Source organism: Sinocyclocheilus rhinocerous, unplaced genomic scaffold (genome assembly GCF_001515625.1).
Source record: "Sinocyclocheilus rhinocerous isolate Xijiao unplaced genomic scaffold, SAMN03320098_v1.1 scaffold1676, whole genome shotgun sequence".
Taxonomy (NCBI): domain Eukaryota; kingdom Metazoa; phylum Chordata; class Actinopteri; order Cypriniformes; family Cyprinidae; genus Sinocyclocheilus; species Sinocyclocheilus rhinocerous.
The window spans coordinates 553099-577004 of NW_015644618.1; the positions used below are offsets into that span (position 1 = coordinate 553099).

The following is a 23906-nucleotide window of genomic DNA, read 5'->3' on the forward strand; positions in this document are numbered from 1 at the left end:
GGTTATATGTCTCATCTTGAAATGGTCTTTTTGCAGCATTTTCTCCTCATCAAAAGCAATGAAAGCCGAATCACTTGAAAAGTCGATGGATTTTGGCTGTGGAGAAATTCTATCCTTGGCAGATGAACCTTAGATGAAATCACAGATAAAATATGAGGCAGTGCTGCCGCACCCACCACAGTGCAATGAGACCATTTTCAGGAGGGAGAAAGAACTGAACTGTCTGTAACACATGCAATATAATAAACACTGTAGTGTTTTGTCATCAGTTTTAATTACCATGACATAAGCATAAAATCAAAAAATGACACACCCAATAACATCAATATTCATGAGTGTATTTTTCTGAACAAAGTCACACCAATACATTAACTGTCATGTGTTATATACATTTCTAATCTAACGAAATCACCTTAGGGACTTTACATTGAAAAATAGAATAGATTATTCTAAGCAGCATTTGATGTTTGTCTAACATACATTTCCATTTTTAAAGATAAAATATCTACAAGGGCTCCTTACAAAAATACATATTGATCATTGCAGCACAAGGACATTCAAGGGTCTATTCTAAACACATATTATTCGGCTTCCAATTAAACACAATATTTTATACTTTAAAGTCAACGTCTTTAATGTGAAAACAATAGCAAAATTATTATTAATATTATATATGATTGTTGCTTAAGATTTCTATCAGGAGTAATTTTTCAGTGAGATTTGTGTAGACATTTTAAAAAAATCACAAATATGTCACTGAGTACTGGGGGGAAAAATATCAAACTCTGTTTGAGAGATTAGGTAGTTTTGTTCCATGCACAGAAATTCAAGCCTTATTTTTGCCACATGGTCTCTGTTTGCAAGTATAGTAAGACAAACAGTTTTTAGTATGTATCCCATGTGGTCAGTGTTGATGTAGAGTGTCTTTGGTGTAATATGACTAGACTAACATACTGTAATGAAGCCTGTGAATGTGGTCGAGCAAATGCTTTAATTCTATTTTGCAAGAATAAACTATGAATACTTCCTTTACTTTGTCATTTCTTTCTTTGGACTACTTGATTCAGGATTTACTAACATAAAAATTGTATTCTGACATAAAACAGGCAAGCATGACACAAGACAGCAGTTATGAACATTATACCCATTTTCTATAATTTTTTGGGGAAAAGCTAGAGAATTACAAATTGTGAGAAAGTTAACTCATTGCCTGACAACCATAAACCAAAATAATGACACAATGACCGTAAAGCTCAATTATTTTCTCAATTAGGATTCCAGGGAAGTGATGACATTGTAAAACCTATACTCAACATGTTTAGCCAAGTTAACTTCACCTTTATTTTTTAAAAATGAGGCACATGTGCAAAGAAGTCACCAAAACCCTCAAAAGAAAAGGCATTTGTGTGAGCACAGAGGTATGGCCTATAATAAATAAAACCCCTTAAGTGGGCAAAATCAAAAACAGACCAGCTTAAAACCCTTGGGGGATGTTGCAGGCTCTGAACCAGCCCAAAGCTTTAAACATCAGGAGACTAAGAATATTAAATCACTAAATACGAACATTCTGTCATCATTTACTCACCCTCATGTTTTTCAAAACCTGTATGGACTTTGTTCCTTCTGTGGAACACAAAAGGAAAAATTCTTTGATAACACCTCTTTATAAATCTTTATAAAACAGCCATCCACAGAAGCTCTTCATTAGACGATGTATGGGAAAAGGCACTGAGATTTTTATATCATGTGACATTTTTTTTCAAAGGAGATACCATTATATGCAAATTGCTGAAGGCCCTTGTCACTTTGGTAAATAAACCACAACATGGGAAGAGACACAAATCACAAATCCCTGTGGCACATGGTAAGTGTCACAAGATTCAATGCACTAACTGATCCCAATAAAAAGAGCTAAAGTAATTAAACAGAAGAGATGGGTAGAGTATTTCTTCAGAACTGGACATGCCCATTCAATTCGCTGTCTGTTGATCAGCTGAAATTAGTGCAGGATATTTCAACCTAGCCAAAGTCAATGCGTGGCCGATATTCAAGTACCATTGGGTAGCCCTGGAGAAAGAGAGTTGTAGATAAGTGTAAAATGTACATTTTCCGGTACAGTATGCAAGCTTTAAATACGTAAATGACATGGTTTGTATCTACAGATTTTGCAGTTAGGGGGCTTTTATTGTGCTTTTCTATAGATTAAGTTCATTAGGTCTATTAGGTTTTTTTGTTTGTTTGTTTTTTACGTAAAGGTGCAATAGGTGATTGTCTTCAGAAACATTTTTTGTTATGCTGGTTGAAAGTCTCTTCACATCCCGATAGCAATCATTTAAGTGGTCTAAATGGATTTATCTGTATTTATATATTCTGTGGAAGGCGTAGGACCAAGAAATGTTCGTCCAATCAAAACGCTCAGTCCTAGCGTTTTAATTGGCTTTCTACCTGCCTGTTAACATATGTAGGAGCATACCTCTGCGCACCCGGTTCGCGCAGACAGTATATGTCATCAGCGCGTTCACGCATGCTGTGCAGACAGAGCGAGAATGGCAGAGAAACATCAACAACCCGATCTTCCGTCCTGGTATTGTAGTACTTTTAAATTGGAATTGGGAACCGCTGATGTAGCCTATTGTAGTAATGTTGTCTCTGGTATTCTGGTCTGTGCGCGTATATGCATTCAGGGGGCGTGGCTTTGGACGGTGATTGCAGGGAGGGTGGGATGTTCGCTTTCAGTGCTATCAGGTTAAATTTAGCATTTTCCAAGATCTCCTACTGCACCTTTAATATGTAATTAAGAACAAGAATGACCATCCAGTTTTTCAGTAACTTTTTAAGTATTTTCTTTTTTCCATTCATTTTCCCCATGGGGTTTTCAAGAAATCCTTAAAAATAGGTTGTTAGCCATAAACCAAATCTACCAGCTACAACATTGTAAATTTCTTTCTTTCTTTCTTTCACTTTCTTTCTTTCTTTCACTTTCTTTCTCTTTCTTTCTTTTTCACTTTCTTTCTTTCTCTTTCTTTCTTTCACTTTCTTTCACTTTCTTTCTTTCACTTTCTTTCTTTCGGAAAGTAGTATTTGAAAATCATAGAAATACTGTATTTATCCTCTTTTATAAAGAAATGAATCAAAACCTCTAAAATGTCTACATAAGTTAAAAGATGTTAAGAGAACGGCAAGCCAGCTCTTTTGAGGTGGTTCAGGCTTTCACAGTAACCTCATTTATAAAGCATGCGTACGCACAAATTTGATCTCAGAGTGCGTGTACGCTTAAAGCCACAGGAACGTTAATTTTTATAAACACAGTCTTTGCGTGGAAAAGTGCTTAGAGCCACGTCAGGGTCTGAGCAGACGTACGCACTTTTTATTGTGTCAAATTGGAGTACTGCAGGTATTTGGAAATATAAGCAGCAGCCCTGATAATGATGATAATAATAATTTTCCTGACAGATATCAGACGCTGGATAATTGCTTAACTGTTAACAGACAAGATTAGAATGTTAAATAAAAACTAAATTAGATTAAAAAATGTAAAGGGGTCATATGATGCTATTTTAAAGATCATTATTTTGTGTATTTGGTGTAACAGATTTCGGAAAGTAGTATTTGAAAATCATAGAAATACTGTATTTATCCTCTTTTATAAAGAAATGAATCAAAACCTCTAAAATGTCTACATAAGTTAAAAGATGTTAAGAGAACGGCAAGCCAGCTCTTTTGAGGTGGTTCAGGCTTTCACAGTAACCTCATTTATAAAGCATGCGTACGCACAAATTTGATCTCAGAGTGCGTGTACGCTTAAAGCCACAGGAACGTTAATTTTTATAAACACAGTCTTTGCGTGGAAAAGTGCTTAGAGCCACGTCAGGGTCTGAGCAGACGTACGCACTTTTTATTGTGTCAAATTGGAGTACTGCAGGTATTTGGAAATATAAGCAGCAGCCCTGATAATGATGATAATAATAATTTTCCTGACAGATATCAGACGCTGGATAATTGCTTAACTGTTAACAGACAAGATTAGAATGTTAAATAAAAACTAAATTAGATTAAAAAATGTAAAGGGGTCATATGATGCTATTTTAAAGATCATTATTTTGTGTATTTGGTGTAACAGAATATGTTGACATGCTTTAATGTTCAAAAAACACATAAGAGAGAGGAAAACTTGAAATCGCATCATATGACCCCTTTAAATATATGAATGTCTGAGACCCGTTAATAATGCCATAAATGTGCAAATATCACCAGAAACAGAACATGAGTTTTGACATGTCATCGTGCATCTGCCGCACTTATGTGAATGGAAAAACAGAATAAAATTGTATTTAATTAAATAAATAAGCTTACAGGAAATAAGTTTCACTTAAATAAAACTAAGGAAAAAAAACTGAGACAAGCTATGTTGAGTTTTGGTTTGTTTCTGTGATTCACTCCATAAATTAAAACCAAGAAAGCTAAAAAGGCATCCGGTTTTTCTTGTCGCTCGCCATTCTCAAATAACGGTTTTCGACGTTGACTGATGCTCTTTTATATGCTAATGATATTAATTAGGGGGTGTTTACAAGGCGGAGATCTGACACCAGTCAGCTGCACACAATTTCAAGATCATTTGCGATTTATAAATGTCACATCTAAGAGAGGAGTACGCACATGTTTTTGTGCGCACATTAGTTTTCGCTGCATCACACTTACACACTTTTGAGAAACAATCTTAGAACAAATTTAGGACGGTTTATATACAACTATTTATAAATGAGGCCCATAGCCTTTTATGATTGGTGGATCCAAGGAAAATTTATTGTCAAGTTTATTGAAAATGTTTTTCTTAAATATGTTTTTAACTATTAAACACAAATTTTAAAAACTAAAAAAAAGTTTAAATCAGACTGACACTCTCATTTAATCTCTGAGCTCATGGACCATCTGTCTTGAGTGTTTATACATTACTGTTATATACATTGCAAGTCAAGTCTCTATGGAGAAAATGAATGGAATATGGAACTCTATTGTTGCGCTCTATTATAATCTGATCATATTTCGAGTTATTCTTTACAAGAAAGCCACAGCCTTTTTGTTCAAAACAAATATTAAGACATTATTAATCTGCACTGAGAATGCGAGAACATCTTCACGATAGTACTGACAGGTTACAGGAAAAACTCACACACTCATTCTAAAGTACACTCAACAACACTATCAGAGACCTGTTTATAGAAAGCAAGGGAAGGAGATTTCTCTACTGTACTAGAAAAATGAGAGATGAGGTGCCGGCGCTTTCTGACCCAGTTCCGTGCCCCTTCAATTTACGATTAATTTTTAACCTCATGTAACTTTCATACCTTCAGGAGCTTTTCAGAAAAAAAAATTGTTGTGACTTTTTTGGCAGAATCCCTAAACTGATTATGCGAATCCTTGCTTTAAAAAACTTTCAATTTTAAAATCAAATTCTCAATTTATTTAAAGTCAATTTCAAAATTTAGGGAAACTCTAAGGGTAGTCTTTCTGATTTTACAGTATGCATTAAATGCGTGATACATTTAAGTGATGAATAATGATAAAACAATTATAAATAATTAATTAATAATTACTAGGGATGTCAACTGATAAATATTACATTATATTACATGATATTATATTAAATTATATGTATTGTTTTGTTTAAAATGAAAATTTTAATTATTAAATTTAATCTTTGGGGCAATGGAAATTTTAAAACTCAAGAAAATGTTATGTGGTTTTTAAAAAAACATGGTGAAATGTTCAGGGGTGGCTTTTCTGCACAGATGGAAAGTCGTACACATATCAACAGGGTATACAGGCACCCAAGAGTTGCAAGAGGATATGCTTGGGTATGAGAACAGAGTACAGACCCCCCAGTGGGGCGTCTGTAACCCCCTTCACCACTACAGCGATTTCATACTCCATGACAGCCTTGTGTAAAAGTGACAATCATAATGCTAGAATTAACTCTGAAGCACATGCCGAACTGAGAAGGGCAGTGTGGGACTGACCTGACTTGTTTTGAAATAAACCTTAAAGTTTTATGGCTTAAGTTCATTGCTTTAAATTGTAAATACCATGAAAAGCAAAGCCATACAACTTGCTATGAACCTGCTTTGAGTAATAGGGTCTACCGCACTGCTCATCCCAGTGGAAAAGATGAGAGGATTTACATTTCACACATGAGAAGAGAGGAGGGGAGGAGATACTGGTATTCTCGTGGCTTACATTTTCTCCCCGAAGCCTCCAGCGGGTCATGTAGATGAATTCCATGGTGTGGTCTTTACCCATGATCTCACCGTTGCATAGAACATCTAGCTGCAGAAAAAGCTAGTGACTGTGAGAGCAATTTCATTGTATGGTGGACCAAAACAGCCAAGCAAACAAGCGAAACAAACAGCAGAAACATGATAAACTTGAGAATATAGTAGCTAATTGCTGAAACGCATGCAATGAAGTAAAGACATGTTTGATTCCCAAAAGAGCATATTTCATTAGGACTGTTCCTGTATGCAAAGGTCTTGGGTTTGATTACTAGGGAACACACGTACTGATAAATGCATATTGATATATATAGATATAAGTTTTACCACACTATATGCACTATAAGCTTTGCATAAACGTTTCTGCAAAATGCATAACAACATAGACATGTGAAATATAAACAAAATGGATAGGAAATATGTAATATCCACCAAATCATGGCATCTTTTTTTGCTGAGAAGAAAAATGGTAAACTATGTAGACTAAAGATATTCAGGTGTTACCTCAAAAGAACTGGGCAGCTTTAACTTCAGACTTAAAAACTTCTTGATTGTTCCAACAGTCACTCTTGTTGAGCAGCGAATAAATTTTTTCATTAAGCCCTGGAAAACAAGGCGAAATGACAAATTTGCACAAATTTCCAAATTGCGACCCCATCAAAATATTAGAATGATTTCTGAAAGATCATGTGACACTGAAGACTGGAGTAATGGTTGATGAAAACTCAGCTTTGCCATCACAAAAATAAATTACACTTTAAAATACATTAAAACTGAAAAGTTTTTATTGTAATAATATTTCATAATATTACTAGAAAGAAAGAAAGAAAGAAAGAAAGAAAGAATTATTAGCAAACAGGGAGATAATGGCAACATGGGAACGGATGGAAAAGATTGAGCTTTGGAGTTACACCTATTGATACCAGGCTTTAGAAAAAGAATAAGGATCAGCTTCAGCTTTAATCTTAAAATGTCAATCACAAGGATCTTGAGTAAAAAATCTGATCCTGGATCACCTTTCCTTTAGAAGGGATGAGTGTGCAAGACCAGCACAGAAAGAAGATAAAAGAAGCAGAAGACATGGAGTGGCACACATGAAGTATGATAGTATGATAGGAGGAGGAGAGATAATTCAAGATGGCTAACCTTGACAATGTTCTCCCCCATCTGCCCATTGTTAAGCAAGCAGTCTAGACAGATGGCTATCTGCGGATCACTCCTGTGGTAGTCTCCACCACCTTTAACATCATCCTCTTCATCCACTCGGGCCTTCTTACATATAGGGCCATCCTCTGGAAAAAGACAAAACAGAGGTGGTCATGTTAAAGGACTTTATCAAAAGGTCTGAACTGCTGCTTCATCTGCCTTTCACACAGATTTCTTTACTTGTAGTATTTATTGAAATAAATTGAATCAACATTGAACTAAATTGAGCCGAATAATGACACTATTGTCTTCTGGCATCTACACTAATATTAGTCCGTTTCTTTCTTATTCTGAGGTCACCGTAGCCACCAGATCCAGTCTGTATCCAGATCAGATGGTCACTGCAGTCACCCGGATCCAGTACGTATCCAGCCCATATGGTGGATCAGGACCTAGAGAGGACCTCTAAAGCCCTGAATGTCAGCGGAGATCAGGACAACTAGATGAGCCCCAGACACAGATCCCCAGTGAAGACCTTGTCTCCTAGACAGCCACCGGGACTAGACCACAGGAATCAGTCCTCTGCACAATGTGACATTGCTGCAGCCTGGAATTGAACTGCTGGTTTCGTATTTAAACTGAACTTAGCTGGATGATGACATCACTGAATTCAATGATGAACTGCCTTTAACTGAAAATTGAGTGTTTACTATTGTCATTTTGCAACATTGACACACTATTTTCATAATTAATGCTTTGACACAATCTGTATTGTTAAAATCGCTATATAAATAAAGGTGACTTGACTTGACTTCTGTAGAGCTGCTTTACAGCTGAAATTCAATTTATAACATAATTGATTAATTTTTCAACATTAAGTGTTAATTTGTTGTTTAATGTGTTGTGTTATTTTCTTGTTATTACTGTGAAACTGCTTTGACACAATCTGTATTGTATAAAGCACTATATAGATAAATGTGACTTGACTTATTTATTATTACTTTATTTTAACATTTCTCTGACTCCCCAAAATGGTTAAAACAAAAAAAAATCCCTGTACAGATAAATCTACACATGAAAATAATAGCTTCCTTTTGGGAAAAAAGGCTCAACAGAAATCATTTGGATTTTGTGTGAAAACTGCATAGATTTCATTAAAAAAACTAAAAAAAATAAATATGTGCCACATTATGTGCTCCTCTGACAATGCGGGGCACAACGCTGAACATTTCAGGCTAATAGATATGCTAATGCAAAATAGCATCTGCATCTTTTCTCAGGCTTTCTTTTATATGAAATAGATAATATTCAAAAACATGCTCTTGGGAAAATCACGAATGTGGTAATTATCTCGTCATTAAGAACTGCTTTCAGCTGCAAACACTTACAAGTTGCCTTGGAGACCCCAAGTATTATGAAAGCCATTCATTTTGGTTCATACATTGAGCACAAGAGCTGTAGATTATGAAGATTGTGGTACACAAACAAAAAACTCATACATTCCAACAAATCACACAAAACATTATTTAACTAAATGGGGCATCCAGTAGTTCGCCTCCCAGCTGGCCAAAATAAATAGGGCCATGTAATTTTACTACTGATATGATATAGAAAAACAAATGAATGGCATGTTCTTGTGTGTCTTCATCATCATTTAATATGGTCTTAAGGCAGAAATTAAGTAATCTTGTAACAGAAACCCTCGTGAGAGCAAATTCTAACTTGCTGGCCAGTTTGTTACTTACTAAAAATTAGTTTGATGGCACCCTGAGAACAATGAAGAAATGTCTAGCATAGATGTTTGATGATGACTGAGGTAAGTAAGCCGAAACTGCAAAAAACTAATCAAATGTATTTTACCATGGCAGATTTTTCAGTCAGTTAGCCAATTTGAAAAAAAAAAAAAAAAAACTAACTTATTTGACTAAATAGTTGCCTTTATGTTACAATTATTGATAGAGCACAAATATTTCCATTTTTATTTCCATTTTTTTTAATAGTAAATAAATAGTTTTAAAAATTCAGCGCTTATCTTTACCGTTGTAACTGTATAAAATAGTTGTACAGAGTGACTCTAGTAGTTCTCTCTGGAGTCAATGGAGCAGAGTGACACAGATACATCTATACTGATGACTCGCATCTTACTACCCACCACCTCTGAGTCAAGGTCACTGAAACGGAGTGTGGTAGATTCATTTGAGCTGTGAAGTGGTGTTAGTGAGACCAGCAGGGGGTGCTCACCCTGCGGTCTGAGTGGGCCCTAGCACCCCAGTATAGTGATGGGGACACTATACTGTCAACAAGCACCGTCCTTCGGATGAGACGTTAAACCGAGGTCCTGACTCTCTGTGGTCATTAAAAAGCCCAGGATGGCTTTCGAAAAGAGTAGGGGTATAACCCCGTCATCCTGGCCAAATTTGCCCATTGGCCTCTGACCATCATGGCCTCCTAACAATCCCCATATCTACTGATTGGCTTTATCACTCTGTCTCCTCTCCACCAATAAGCTGGTGTGTGGTGGGCGTTCTGGTGCACTATGGCTGCTGTCGCATCATCCAGGTGGATGCTGCACACTGGTGGTGGATGAGGAGATACCCCCTGACAATGTAAAGCGCTTTGAGTGCCTAGAAAAGCGCTATATAAATGTAATGAATTATTCATTATAAATTATTAGTCAGGAGAGCCTAATGTGTGGGATTAAAGTTCAGCCAAATATGAAACTTCTGTTATTATTAACTGACCCTTATGCTATTCCAAACCCAAATCACTTTCTCTCTTCTGTAAACCACAAAAGGAGATGTTATGCCAAATTTTCATGCTGCTCTTTTCCATACAATGAAAATTAATGGTGACCAGGAGCTGTCAAGCACCAAAAAGGACAACAGGGAGCATAAATGTATCATAACACTAGTTCATATAACTTGTGTGCTCTATTTCTTGCCTTTTAAAATCTATTGGGGATTTTTTTTACAGTGCTTTGTGTCATTTTAATTTGTGTGTCTCATGGTATCATTCACTTTCATATGGAAAACAGTCAACATTCTGCTGAAATTCTCTCAATTTTCATTCAGGTTTGAAGCGATAACAGAGTGAGTACATTTCATTTTCGTGCAAACTATTCCTTCAAAATGGTGAACTTTTGAGTTAACATGGTTATCAGGTGAGTGCAGTTGTATATCATTTCACTGTTTGAGTCATTTACCATCAGGACTTTCTTTCGATTTGTTTCTTCTCCAGAATTCAACCTCTTGCTGTTGTTCCTCTGGAAGAAAACAAAAAAGTTAATTAAATGCCAGTTGATATATGGTATATGTATATGACACAAGAGTTACTTCAAATGGCAAAATACATACTTTCTCTAAGGCCAGGCACAAGTTTGAAAATGACTTCTTCTAGAGTGTTGTCCAGCCTTTGGAGAAAACAAATACACAGAAATGTGAGGAACCAGAACACGATGAGAGTCATGCTAATGTCCCCGTCACATTTGTTAGCAGGTTCAGGCTAATTCTGCTCTAAGGTCTTATTATCATGTTATCATTCTATCTGGTGTCGGGGTGGAGATGCATCACTGGTGTGGAGAGGCAATCCTGTGCAGAGACAGTCTCACAGCTGACACTCTGGCTCCAGAAAACAGTCTGGCTGTTGCTTGGAATGCCTCCCAACCAGGATCAAATTCACTGCCACTCAATGACCCAACACTGCTCAAAACCAGTCAACTGTGGACAACAAAATCTCTCAGATCTATTATGGGAAAGCTCTTAGATTGTGTTCCAGATTTCGTTAAAATCAAATAGATTAATCTCATTAATCCTTATCATGGCTTATATTGTGTGCGCTACAATGCTACACTAAATCTGATCCCTGACCACTTGAAGCAGATTTTGACTTCGTAGTAGGATATCATGGATCAGTGTAGTTTACCTTAACATCTCCAAGGGATTTGTTTCATGAACCTGGATACCACATCTTGGGCAATCATTGCTGTCCTCAAAATGCTGGACTATGCAGCTTTTACAAACTATACAAAAAAAGACGAAATTATACTTAAATAACAGTAAAAATCTGTGAAATTTACAGTAAAAAAAAAAACAGCAGCTGTGGCTGCCAGAACTTCAATGTAAAAATACAGTAGCAACATTTTTACAAGATGACTATGATTTCATCATCCTATAAGTTATAAGATGGCTTGTTCTTTTTTACTTTTTTTTTTTTACTAAACTGTAAATTTAACATTGCTTTACAGTATTTGAAATGTCCCATTATATTTATTACATATTTTCACTGCATATAGCAAGGGAATTTCCCATTTACATTTTACTGTAACATTTTTACAGTTTCTTACTGTTAAAATTACAATAATTTTTTTTTTATGTTACATTTCCCAGATGATATTCCCTACATCTGCCAGAATGACCACAGACTACAATTAAAACCAAGTCTTACAAACTGGCAATTAGATAAAGCTTTTGGCTCTGCTTAACCAGTGAAACACCTATTATTTTCCACCAGCAAAACCACTGCAAAAATCATTACCTTATTGCTCTGTGAATACACATACAAAGCTGTCAACACACACACACACACACACACTATATCAAACTGATTTACCTCATAAGTGAGTGGAGGGAAAAGCCACTGCTCACACATATTACACACTGACATTGATACAAGACACAATCAGGTCATCACTGTGTGGAATAATCAGCTGGGCAGGTGGCTAAAGTACAGTGTATTCTTACACAAATGCCTAGTACATTCAAGATATGGAATTACTTTTATGGCATTACATAACATTACATATAAGCAAAAAATAATAATTAAAATAAATACCAAATAATATAAATAATAATACATTTTACTATCTAACCTTCTCATGGTTTACATTTAATATGCCACAATCAAACAATAAAGCACAAATTGCAAACTAACTCCATCAAGAAAATATTTTGCGTGAAAATAGCTTATGCTTGAGGAGAATATCTGTTGTCATGGGGACTGATCTACAGGTGACAGTGTGTTGGTCATGTGTCGTAAAAGTGAGGGAATTATAACATCTGATGTGCCGTACCAATATAATGCAAAAAGGAAAGTAGGTCACATTCATCTGACAATAAAATGACAATTAATTAACACTAAATCCTGATGTTCACCTACTCTCTGTGGAAATACATATGTGCCTAATCAAGCATTATGAAATTAAATGTCCCTAAATTAATTAACAACAGCAGAAGTGGAATTTATCAGCTAAAATACATGCAACAAACACTGGTCTAAATACTGTATCAGTGAAACTGTCAAGTGACAGGTAGGTCTGCACTAAAATACAATAAAAATACAAATAAAATACAAGTTGATTGGACACATTGATTCATATATTAAACATTTAACAATTACATATATGGAAAGTTATTTCTTTATTCTGCTACCCTAACTCTCAATGGATAATTACATTTTATCATTTTTTTTTTTCCCACATGCTGTCCGTGACGCTATCAGAACAGATCATTTTTGGGTCAGAGCCCACGAAAACTACTGCTAAATCATCATTAAAATGTTTCATAGACTCTGTAGATACTTACAGGTGTGCAGGCACTCTGTCACGGTGGTGGGCTTGATCAAGTACCCTTTACAGATATAACAGGTAATAAAATGGTTGAAGTCCCTCACCAGCTGTTTCCTATGTGATGTCATTGTCAAGTTACCAAAGGAGGGATGAAGGAAAAACAGATGGTGTAAGGATGAAGTGGAACGCAGTTTCAACCACTCTGTGGCTCAACTGCAGTATTCTGCTGAAGGGCCCCTGGCCTTCTCTTCCTTCATGACATCATGGGAAATTGAACATGTCTCTAAGACAGACCTGTGGATGTGGATATAACAATTAGTACTGTCAAACGATTAATTGGGATTAATGGCATCCAAAATAAAATTGTTTATATATGTGTGTGTACAGGTGCATCTCAATAAATTAGAATGTTGTGGAAAAGTTCATTTATTTCAGTAATTCAACTCAAATTGTGAAACTCGTGTATTAAATAAATTCAATGCACACAGACTGAAGTAGTTTAAGTCTTTGGTTACGAGCTGTGTGGAGGTTTAGGGAAATAGCCTACCTGTAGCCTAATGGCGCATCACGCACATGGGGTTATCTGACGGAGAGACGCAAAGCAGTTTAAAGCCTGCACGGGTCCTGTTTGGTAAACGTGCACCAGCAGTACTTAACAGAACACCCGACCCATTATCTGACTGCAGCACTAATTTAATTCCAGTGTTGGGCAAGTTACTTCCAAAATGTAATACATTATATATTACTAGTCTAGGTTGGTGCTTTGAAGAAAAACAGACATGCAGCGCAACATGACAAAAAAAAAAAGATGAGAACGCGCATCCTTTCTGTAAACAACAAAACTTTTGCCTGACAGGCTTTTGAACAAATGTGCATTGGCTAAATCACATCATACACACGCTTATAATTCTTCATAAATGAAAAGAACATTCAAATATAAGCCTTTACTGTTAAATGCGATTGTCGTTATTATTGAATTTCATTAGTCCCAGTTTTGATTGATGCACGGCTGTTCACGGAAAAGTGAGCAAGACACCACAGTTACAATATCATGATTATGGTTAAATAAGAAAAGACATATAACCAAATCAGGCTACATTTACTTTCATACTAAATATCTCAACACACATCATTGGATATGACATTAAGCGCGACTTGTGTAGTCTGCTTTCGTTGTCGTATATTTGTATACTTTTACAATCTAATCAATCTCAGCATGCGTTAATTTTGTGTCGCTATATGTTTGCCTCACTAAGGTTAAGTTATGCCTACGTCTTTCTTTGGCCTGCGCTCTGGAAATGATCTGTTAAAATAAACTATATAAAAACTAAATAAAAATGCGTTCACAAAATGAAAACTAAACTAAAACTAACAAAAATTTGAATGAAACTAATAAAAACTAAACTGAATTTTATAGAAAATTTGAAAACGATATTAAAATAAAACGAATTTAAAAATTCAAAACTATAATAACCTTGGTGTGGGCAGGTGCCAAATCCTGCTGGAAAATGAAATCAGCATCTTTAAAAAGCTGGTCAGCAGAAGGAAGCATGAAGTGCTCCAAAATTTCTTGGTAAACGGTTGCAGTGACGTTGGTTAACAAAACATATTTTTCTTAAATATATACATGCATGTGTGTGTGTGTTTATATATACACGATTGGATGCGATTAATCACGATTAATCGTTTGATAGCACTAATAACAATTATGCTTTAATTATAGCAGAATTCTGAAATCATTGGAAGATTTTTTTAAAAAAAATTTTATTACTTTTATTGCTTTGTGAACATTATATCTTTGTGTGTAACATTAGCCTATAATCTTTGTTTGTTAAAGATTCATTCAGCAAGGCTGTGTCTGATATCATACTCTCCGAGTAGAGACTTCTTTTGAATTTCTTATTTAGTCACCGTTAAAAATCAGTGGTTCTCAATTCCAGTCCTGGCTGACACAAAGTGAATTCCAAACACTTTTACACACTTGAAGAGCACTTTTGGAAGGGGACGCCATTTGTAGGAGTGTTCCAAATGAAAGTGAACACCTCAATCCCTCCATGAAGGGCCCTTTTACTAGTCCGGTGGTCACTTCAAGAAAGTTATTTTATCATTTATGGTCATATGACCCAAGGTGGCACGTCCTCACAATTGTAAAGCTAGATATGGCGGGAGAGTTCGAGGTAACATATAAACAGAATAATTCAAGTTGTTTTTATGTAATATATATTACACACATTTTTTGTCATTGCATTTCATATTAAGTTTCATAAGTAAGAAATGTGTTTAATAATAGATGCGTTAGGTAAATGTGACTTGCAGGGTTCAAAGAAGAGATGGCAACTTCTATAGCAGAAAGGGAACACACACACAAAGTATATTTTAAACTTCTTTATAAAATGTATTTATTTGTAACATATTAACAGCAATAATAAGATAACATTCCAGGTAAAGATAATGAGGAAATTACATTGTCTTTCATTGCGCCCTTTGCAACGAGCATTCCAAACGGCTTCAGTATGACACGCAAGTGCCCTGCTCCCTCCAAAGTCCCCACATCAAGGGCTCTACCCTTCAGAGTAAGTAGGACATAGGAATGATTGCTTCCGATTGGAATTTGCACACTCAATTCAGTTCATGGAAATTTTTTCTAATGAGCTGATGATCTGAATCAGGTGTGTTAGACAGACATACAAAAAGTGCAGAGTAGTGGGTCGCCAGGACCGGAATGGAGAACCACTGTTCTATATAGTATGAATATTCACCACGTTGTCATTATCATAGTCATGTGACTTTCAGCCATAGTCAAGGGCACTCTGGAGTGAGAACAATCATGGCCGCCATACTGAAGGGTCATTCTAAACTGAAGTACTCAAAACTGGCCACTTCAAAAGGCCCTTCAGAATGAAGGATTTCGAAGAGTACAACTGATGAACACTTTGCTCCCATGATACTTTTTGTGCAGGTTTAATTGTGCACCACAAAATAAAAAACACTGTACTAGCAGTTGTTTATGCTCACTCTTATTCATGCCAAAAGTACCAGTGGTTTTGGATTTTATACTGACACCTACTGGCCTACTTAAGTATGTTTATAAAAGCATAGGGAAGCTGTTTTCTTTTCAGGCCTGTTTTTCAGTATTTTTCTGTCTATTTTTCTACTACTACTACTACTACTACTACTACTACTACTCCTCATCTGACACATTCATATAATGGTCATTACAGAATTCAGTTTTATATTTTCCTATAGTTTTGGTGGTTTGTGCTAGTACAGGTAAGGTGGCTACATGTTATCCTTGATCTGTGGTATAAACTATTTGTTTGGACTTGTATTTTTCAATTCATGCTCATTGTGTTTAGGTTGGTAGATCGTGCATATACTGATCCATACTCTGGGCTAGGGGTTCTCAACTCTGGCCCTAGACATCCATTTTCCTGCAGAGTTTAGCTCCAACCCTGATTGAACAAACACACTTGAACAAGCTAATCAAGGTCTTCCTTCAGGATTAGTAGAGACAGAGGCGTCATGCCCATTCAAAGTCAGGGGGCACGTGCCCCCTCAGATTTTTGAGCCAAGTGGATTTTGAATGCAGCTTCCAAAAGACAAAAATAGCCGAATAATATTTTTAATATTTGATACGATCACACCGGCGTGATTAGATCGTTCAGTACGTCGATCACATCACCAGCTGCTAAATTCAAATGTGCGTTCGCTGGCTAGCACTGAGCCAGAGACAGACTAGGTTGTACAGCGCTGCATTATAACCAATCACACACAATGCTGTTGAGTTTACGAATGCAATGGCCATCAGAGGCGCTCAGACGAGTTATCGCTAAAATGCCGGTGACTGAATACTTCTTTCTGGCGAATTCTCTCATCAAAAACAACGCTGTGTTTACCGCCAACTGGCAACCCGGGGTCCCGAAATACAATTGGGTAAACTGGCAGTGGGCGGGTTTCACAAACCAAAACAGAGACCGACATTCCGGCCCGGAAAGCACATTTTCAAAGGAGAATAACTGACTGTAGCATTGTTTTTAAGATAAACATGTTAATTTAGCATACATTATTAGGCTACTTTGACCATCGCCTATTACAACCTATAAAGGTGGAAAATGCATCTATTTTATATATTTCAAGATTTAGTTAACACGTGTGGGATTTTTTCGAATAAAAAGGAAAAAATAAATAAAACACAAGTGCTATTGTGGCTGCTGTGTGTCATATGACCCCACCCAACCCCACCCACTCGTGCCCCCTCAAATATAATGAAAGCATGACGCCCCTGAGTAGAGAGATACAGGCAGGTGAGTTTGATCAAGGTTGGAGCTAAACTGCAGGTAAGTGGATCTCGAGAGCCAGAGTTGGGGACCCCTGCTCTGCCATTTCCTTCAATAAAGTAATGTTGTGTTTGTTCTTTGTTATCATATTGTCTGGCTGTTTTTCTTACATGCTTTTATGTTTGTTTTGTATAAAGCACTTGCTGGAAGTGAATATATTACTATAAGCGATATGTATCGAGTGCACCTTTAATGTTTGAGAAATTTGAACTTACTGTAGGCCTACGTTTGTTTGAGCGGTCTACAGGTGCATCATGACACCAATAAAGTAATGTTGTGTTTGTTCTTTGTTATCATATTGTCTGGCTGTTTTTCTTACATGCTTTTATGTTTGTTTTGTATAAAGCACTTGCTGGAAGTGAATATATTACTATAAGCGATATGTATCGAGTGCACCTTTAATGTTTGAGAAATTTGAACTTACTGTAGGCCTACGTTTGTTTGAGCGGTCTACAGGTGCATCATGACACATGCGCGTTAAGCCCCGCCCACGATCTTCAAAACGAAACCATTGGGTTAAAGTGCAGAGGCGCTTCAAAAATGACAAATTTATAACTCTAAAACTACTCGTGAAAACTAACTACTTTTATCCTTACAAAAATGCATGCATAAAGTAGGGGACTCGTATTATTTGGTATAATAAGTAGCCATCAACCTACACAAATTTGGGCCTGTTAACATAGCATTTTGTCGTATTTTATATTAGTTTTTATAACGTCCCTTATGTTGCGATCAGACTTAAAGGTGTTGACAAACAGATCCAATGCGGTTTTGTCATATATAATCTATAATCCAAATGTCTCAGTTGGTCCTCATTAGCTACGTCGCGTATCCTTGACATCCTCACGACAATATAGTTGTTTTTTATGTCAAAACTATTCGGCCATCGTCTGTGTCATTCTGTGCGTCATCTTCCTGTAAAGCCCTGTGCTGCGTTTACCTCGATAACAAATAACGTGCGATCAGTGCCTCTCTCGTTTTAACTTGCTGCCATTTGTACAAGTGTCACTTTCCGTAAACGAGAGGCGAGTGTTTTATCGCTCACTAGTGCGCACTAAATAATCAGCTATACCCTGACATCTAGTATCCTACAGAGACACAGACATGCTGACGAACTTGATATGACACGAGACCGCATTCCCATCCCACTCGAAACTTTACGATGAAGGGAGAGCGTGAAAACGACACACAGCTGCAGTCAGACAGTAACGACCATCTCTTACCTTCTACACATCATGGGTCCATGTTGATGATGCGCATTGATTTTTACAAACAGGCTTGAACGAATTTGGGCTGTTGAAAGTGATGGTTGTAGTAGCGGCACAGAATACGGAACTGCTTTCATTTGAGATGATATGGGGAAGGGGGCGGAGGATTTTCCAGTTCTTGTTTACGCATTGCTGTTTTATTCATTCCATGGCAGATTGTCTCTGATTGGACACAAACTAGGGCGCAGCCTTCAATTACCAACAAGTCCAGTAACAGTTTAAAACCAGTTTATCAATGAAGACAGACGTGTGGCAGCCCTGTTTGTTAATATGATTCAGGGCAGATACCTGCCGTTAATATGTGATTTGCAGTTCATGTCAGACAGGTTTGCATTAATAAGGAGCGGCATGAGTGATAATGTTTTGACATTATCCTCCTCAGCTTCAAATAAATAAATAAACTTATCCATAAACATCTTCCCACAAATGACTAATCAGTATGTAGGTGTTATGTACAAAAACCTAGAACAACATAACATACCAAAAACATTTATCCAGCATAGGCCTACATATGTTTGGAATAAGGAGGTATTTAAATAGGTGTTTTAAGGCTTTAAATACACAATATTAATACTGATAAAAATAAAATATGAAAATTTCAATGGCCAAATTTCTTTTTTATTGTTACCTAAGATTGAGCTAATACATAATTGTTCTGAGTTTGGTGAAGATATCTCATTCCGTTCATAAGTTATAGGCGTGTCTCCACCCCTTTTGAAAATTTTGGCGTCCTGTTGCAAAGGTGAGTTGAAATTTAAACTTTTTTGGTAATTATTGATATTCAGTCTCCAGAGGATATTTGTACACTGGTTTGGTTTCGATCAGGTGAAAAAACTAGGACTAGTTCGCAAAAGTAGATTTTGGACAAAATTCAAAATTGCGAGAAAAATCGACACCAGAAATGAATAGCCATTTTATGTTTTGAGCCAAGGATTCCAATGATATAATGCTGCAACAAGTTGTAGCTCTCAGAAAACTCCCAGTTCACAGGTTGTAATAACGAGTTCTACGAGTACATGAACGCTTTTTACAAGTTGGAATCTCGTAATCATGGTAATTACGATATGGCATGAATGCACCTTAAGACACTTGAGTCTACGACAAACAGTCTAGGAGTTATGAGCCGTTTTGCGCTTTCAATCGTCCCCTATTGGCCGATTGGCGTGAGTCTTTGCCAGTCTCTCCTAAAATTGAGCTCCACCATCTGGCCAAGTTTCAAGTTTCTAGGCCTTACGGTTTGGTCTGCACAATCAGTTTTACGGTGGAAAAATAATAATAAAAATCCTGACAATTACTGTAGAGTAAGGCGGGGTAAGATGCCCCCTGGGGCAGCCTTTTTTCTCTTGACCATATATTTCACAAAATCTCATCAAAGCACTTTTGATGAAGGGCTATGCTATTTTTAATTTTATCATTTCATCTGAATATCAACATTTGTGAGATTTAGTCAGTCACAACAGCTTTGAGGTTAAATGATCTAATTTTATGTCTCTGGAAAATGGTGATCTATAACATTGTATTATGTTGAATACCAACATTTTTGGTGTCTGTTTGTTAATGAGGAATCTGTGGACGCGTCAATGTTTTTAGATTTGTGAAGTAAAAATTAAAGTTTTTTATTTTGAAGTAAAGAGATAAAATTAGACCCTTGGGGTAAGATTAGCCCAATTGGCACAAAAGGTGCCAAATGGTGTGTTGTTTCTAGTATAATTATTTTAAAATTTAACCCTCAAGCATCCTTCATATAGCAGCCCTTAATTGGTCCTTCGTGGACAAATTTGGGCATGAAGGCCTCAGGTGTAATCCCAATTTTTTTTTACAAATGTCATATCAATATCTTAGATAAAATAAATACTATAAATGTATGCAGTTTTTTTGTGATTTTTTGGAGTTTTATATATTTACCTTTAAAAGTACCATATTTTATGTAAAATATGCTTATTTTATATTTAATATTTCTTTTACTTCAGTAAAATAAAATAATTCCAGTAAGTTCAGTCAGCCAAAACCTAAACATCTGGTGACCTTGGTGACATCTGGTGACATATGATGGTATAAAAATATTAAAAATATCAATATCCACTATTTGGCTGTAGTACTCAGTGGCTGCATATAGGTTGAAATCTATCAACCATTGTTGTAACGAACTTAACCTCTTAAGTTTTAGATTTTATCACAAGTTAAAATTGTAGAATTGAAAAAAAAAATTGTGTTGGGTGAGACTATACAAAGATGCCAAAATATGCTTCTGACCATGCTATAAGGAAAAGACAGAGGAGACATAGTAATCATTTTTCTAACAAAAAAAAAACATCAAATTTAAATAATTCAAAAAAGTTAAATGGTACCAAACAGGTAAGAATAAAATATAAACCTTGCAAGTAGCATGTTTCAGACATGTTTTGTTTGGAATCATCAACAAATCTTGCAGTAAGGAGTTTGATCTGACTTTGTGTGTGTGTGTGTGTGTGTGTGTGTGTGTGTGCAGTGGCTGATTGGCACATTCAAAAAAAAAAAAGCTCAGCCATCAGCTCATTCAATTATTTGTTTTTGTATGGGTTAGTGACTGTTTTTATTCGACAAAAAAAACACTCAGTTATAGGCTCATTCAATGCTTTCTTTGTGGGTGTGTGTGTGAGTGTGAATGTGAATGTGAGTGTTTGACACATTGAGAATGTTGTATAGGCTCACCCCTTCATTTATTTGTATGATCTGCATTGTGTTGGATTTTTAGATTTCTATTGGACAAATAAAAAAAATGCTCTGAATTATAGTATATTAATTTTCCATTCATTCCTATGGGTGCCCACTTTTGTCCACGAAGGGCAAATTAAGGAGTTTTTTTTTCCAACCACTTAACTTTGTTGAATTGAGTCCATTTGTGTGTGTGTGTGTGTGTGTGTGTGCGCGCGCGTTTTTGTGACAAATGAGGACATACATTTGTATAATGACAAGGGTATGACATAGGTATTACAAGGAGAAGGTGACTTTTCAGGACCTTACCCCATGTCCCCACTTTTCAAAACGCATATAAATCACACAGAATGGAGTGTATTGATTAATACTAATTATAATTAATGGGGTTATTATTTAATATTCTGTCAAAATAAAATGTCAAATAGAACAGTTTATTTGTTTATTCATTCATTCATTCATTCTTACCATAGACCACATGTTTCGTTTGAGTAAATCTAACGGGCAATCTTTGGTCTCATTAAACTATTATTTGTTCGCAAATAGTTTAGAGGGCAAAATCTCATCACGTTACATTTTATGTAACTTTAAAGGGTTAGTTCACCCAAAAATAAAAATTAGGCTGCGTTTTACTCACCCCCGAGGCATCCTAGGTGTATATGACTTTCTTCTTTCAGACGAATCCAGTCGGAGTTATATTAAAAATTGTCTTTGATCTTTCAAGCTGTTTAATATGACGTATGAGGTCAGCGTTGCACATGCGCCGGTGAGTCTCGTGAAAACCAACGTTTGTTTACAGGATCAAAGGAAGCAAATTTTTCTTAATTTAGCAAAGGAAAACCAGTCTCCTCTTGGCTTACATCGAGATCCTCTGACATTCTTCTTTACAAATCCTCGTTTTGTACTTCTAATTCTTGACCGTTGTTTTGTTTTGATCTCTCCCCTGCGTTTCCGCATGCATCACTTCTGAGTGGCGCATGCGCAAAGCCGACCTCCATACGTCATCCGCCCAGAACTTCTTCCAGTGTACAACAGTGAGCGCAAACTAGATTCAAGTGATTATTACGTTTTGAATATGGATATTTTTCTTACAAAAATGCATCGATTCACTACAGAAGGCCTTTGTTCACCCCCCGGAGCCGTGTGAGACACTTTTTTTTATGGATGGGCGATTTTTATTTAAGTTTTTTTGGACTGAAGCAATGCAACACCCGCTGAGTGGCATTAAACAGCTTGAAAGATCAAAGACAATTTTTAATATAACTCCGACTGGATTCGTCGGAAAGAAGAAAGTCATATACACCTAGGATGCCTCGGGGGTGAGTAAAATGCAGCCTAATTTTCATTTTTGGGTGAACTAACCCTTTAATGCTGTATATCAGAGTGCTGCCTTTGTTCTTTTGACTGAATTGCCTAGCAACTTTTATGATGACTGTTGTAGTTTTATTTTTATTCAATAAATAATATTTTATATAAATAACATTAATAGCATTTAGTTTTGTGAAACGGTATGTGTGTGTTCGTGATGGTGATTTTAGTTACATTATTCCGCCATTAGATGGCGAGATTGGCGACAAGAGACTGTTTTTATAAATGAGTTAGCAGTAAAGACTTTCATATTGAAAGAGACTGAAACAGGCCAGTTGAGATACAGTTCCAAATGGGATATATCGCCCCAAGGGCACTTCGGAGTGATACCAATCATGGCCGCCATATTGAAGGGTCGTTCCCATAGGCGTTCCAAACCGAAGTGCTCAAAATTGGCCACTTCAAAGGGCCCTTCGGAATGAAGGATTTCGAAGGGTACAACTGATAGAGACTTCAGGCCCCCATGATCCTTTGCACAGGGAAGTTGTTTGGCGTCACAGAGTTCGACTTCACCATATAGTAGTATTTTTCTATACTACTGTAATATTTATATGAGTTAGATTTGGTACATTAATATGGCCAAAACGACATTGTACTTCAACAAAAATACTTTACAGCTACCTTTATCAGTCCATTCAAATGTTTCAAATACATGGACACAATATAGGCTACATTACAAATGCATATTACATTATATTACATTTACAAATATGCATTATATTTAACGTAAAAGACGTTTGGGGGTCAACCAGCATACAAAATGTGCGACGAAGGAGCCTCCTTGATCGTCTCGTTAAGATGTGAGTTCCCAAAAAATTTTAATTTTTACTCCTACGCTCTTCATCCCTTCAATCAATAAAATGATTCGCGGGACTCCCGCAAAATAGAAATTATCTAAACATAAAGTGTTTAAAACATAAATTGTTATTTATCTGTTGAACAAAAGCAAAAAGAACAACTAATATTAACATTAAAATGATCGACATGCTGCAAGCTAGGCATAGTTTCTATTTATAACACGTGCTTAAAGGGTTGCCCAATGTAGCCAATCACAGACTCAGCTGTTGATTTCTGGAACGCAATGGCCAATCAGAGGTGATTAAGTTAGAATCTACTCACCGCAGTGCTGAAATTGCATGCTCACGAATCCTCTCATTTTAACACACGAAGTGTAGACATTGTGAAAGATTCATTATGCATACATTTATTGTGTTATAACAGAGCTTTATGAGATCGCGATTAACTGAGATGTCAGCTTTTA

General features: G+C 36.3%; 1 protein-coding gene across 1 annotated transcript; it reads right to left on the reverse strand.

Annotated features, from left to right (window-relative positions):
- Window positions 1–360: 360 nt before the first annotated feature.
- Window positions 361–18684, reverse strand: LOC107758437 (polycomb group RING finger protein 5-B-like). Its single transcript, XM_016576165.1, has 9 exons — window positions 18539–18684; window positions 12995–13272; window positions 11337–11433; window positions 10769–10824; window positions 10618–10677; window positions 7416–7561; window positions 6774–6872; window positions 6235–6324; window positions 361–2067 (listed from the first exon to the last, which is right to left on the reverse strand). The coding sequence occupies exons 2-9, from the start codon at window positions 13104–13106 to the stop codon at window positions 2020–2022; spliced, it is 708 nt and encodes a 235-aa protein (XP_016431651.1). The 5' UTR covers window positions 13107–13272; window positions 18539–18684; the 3' UTR covers window positions 361–2019.
- Between the last annotated feature and the right edge of the window lie 5222 nt (window positions 18685–23906).

What these genes read in the sequence shown, in the direction of transcription:
- LOC107758437 (XM_016576165.1), bottom strand. Translation starts at nt 13,106, where the DNA reads ATGACATCACATAGGAAACAGCTGGTGAGGGACTTCAACCATTTTATT. An exon ending in ATCGAAAGAAAGTCCTGATG is followed by an intron (nt 7,562 to 10,617) that starts GTAAATGACTCA and finishes GTCTTTTTCCAG; the next exon opens with AGGATGGCCCTATATGTAAG. An exon ending in GGAGGCTTCGGGGAGAAAAT is followed by an intron (nt 2,068 to 6,234) that starts GTAAGCCACGAG and finishes CTCTTTCTCCAG; the next exon opens with GGCTACCCAATGGTACTTGA.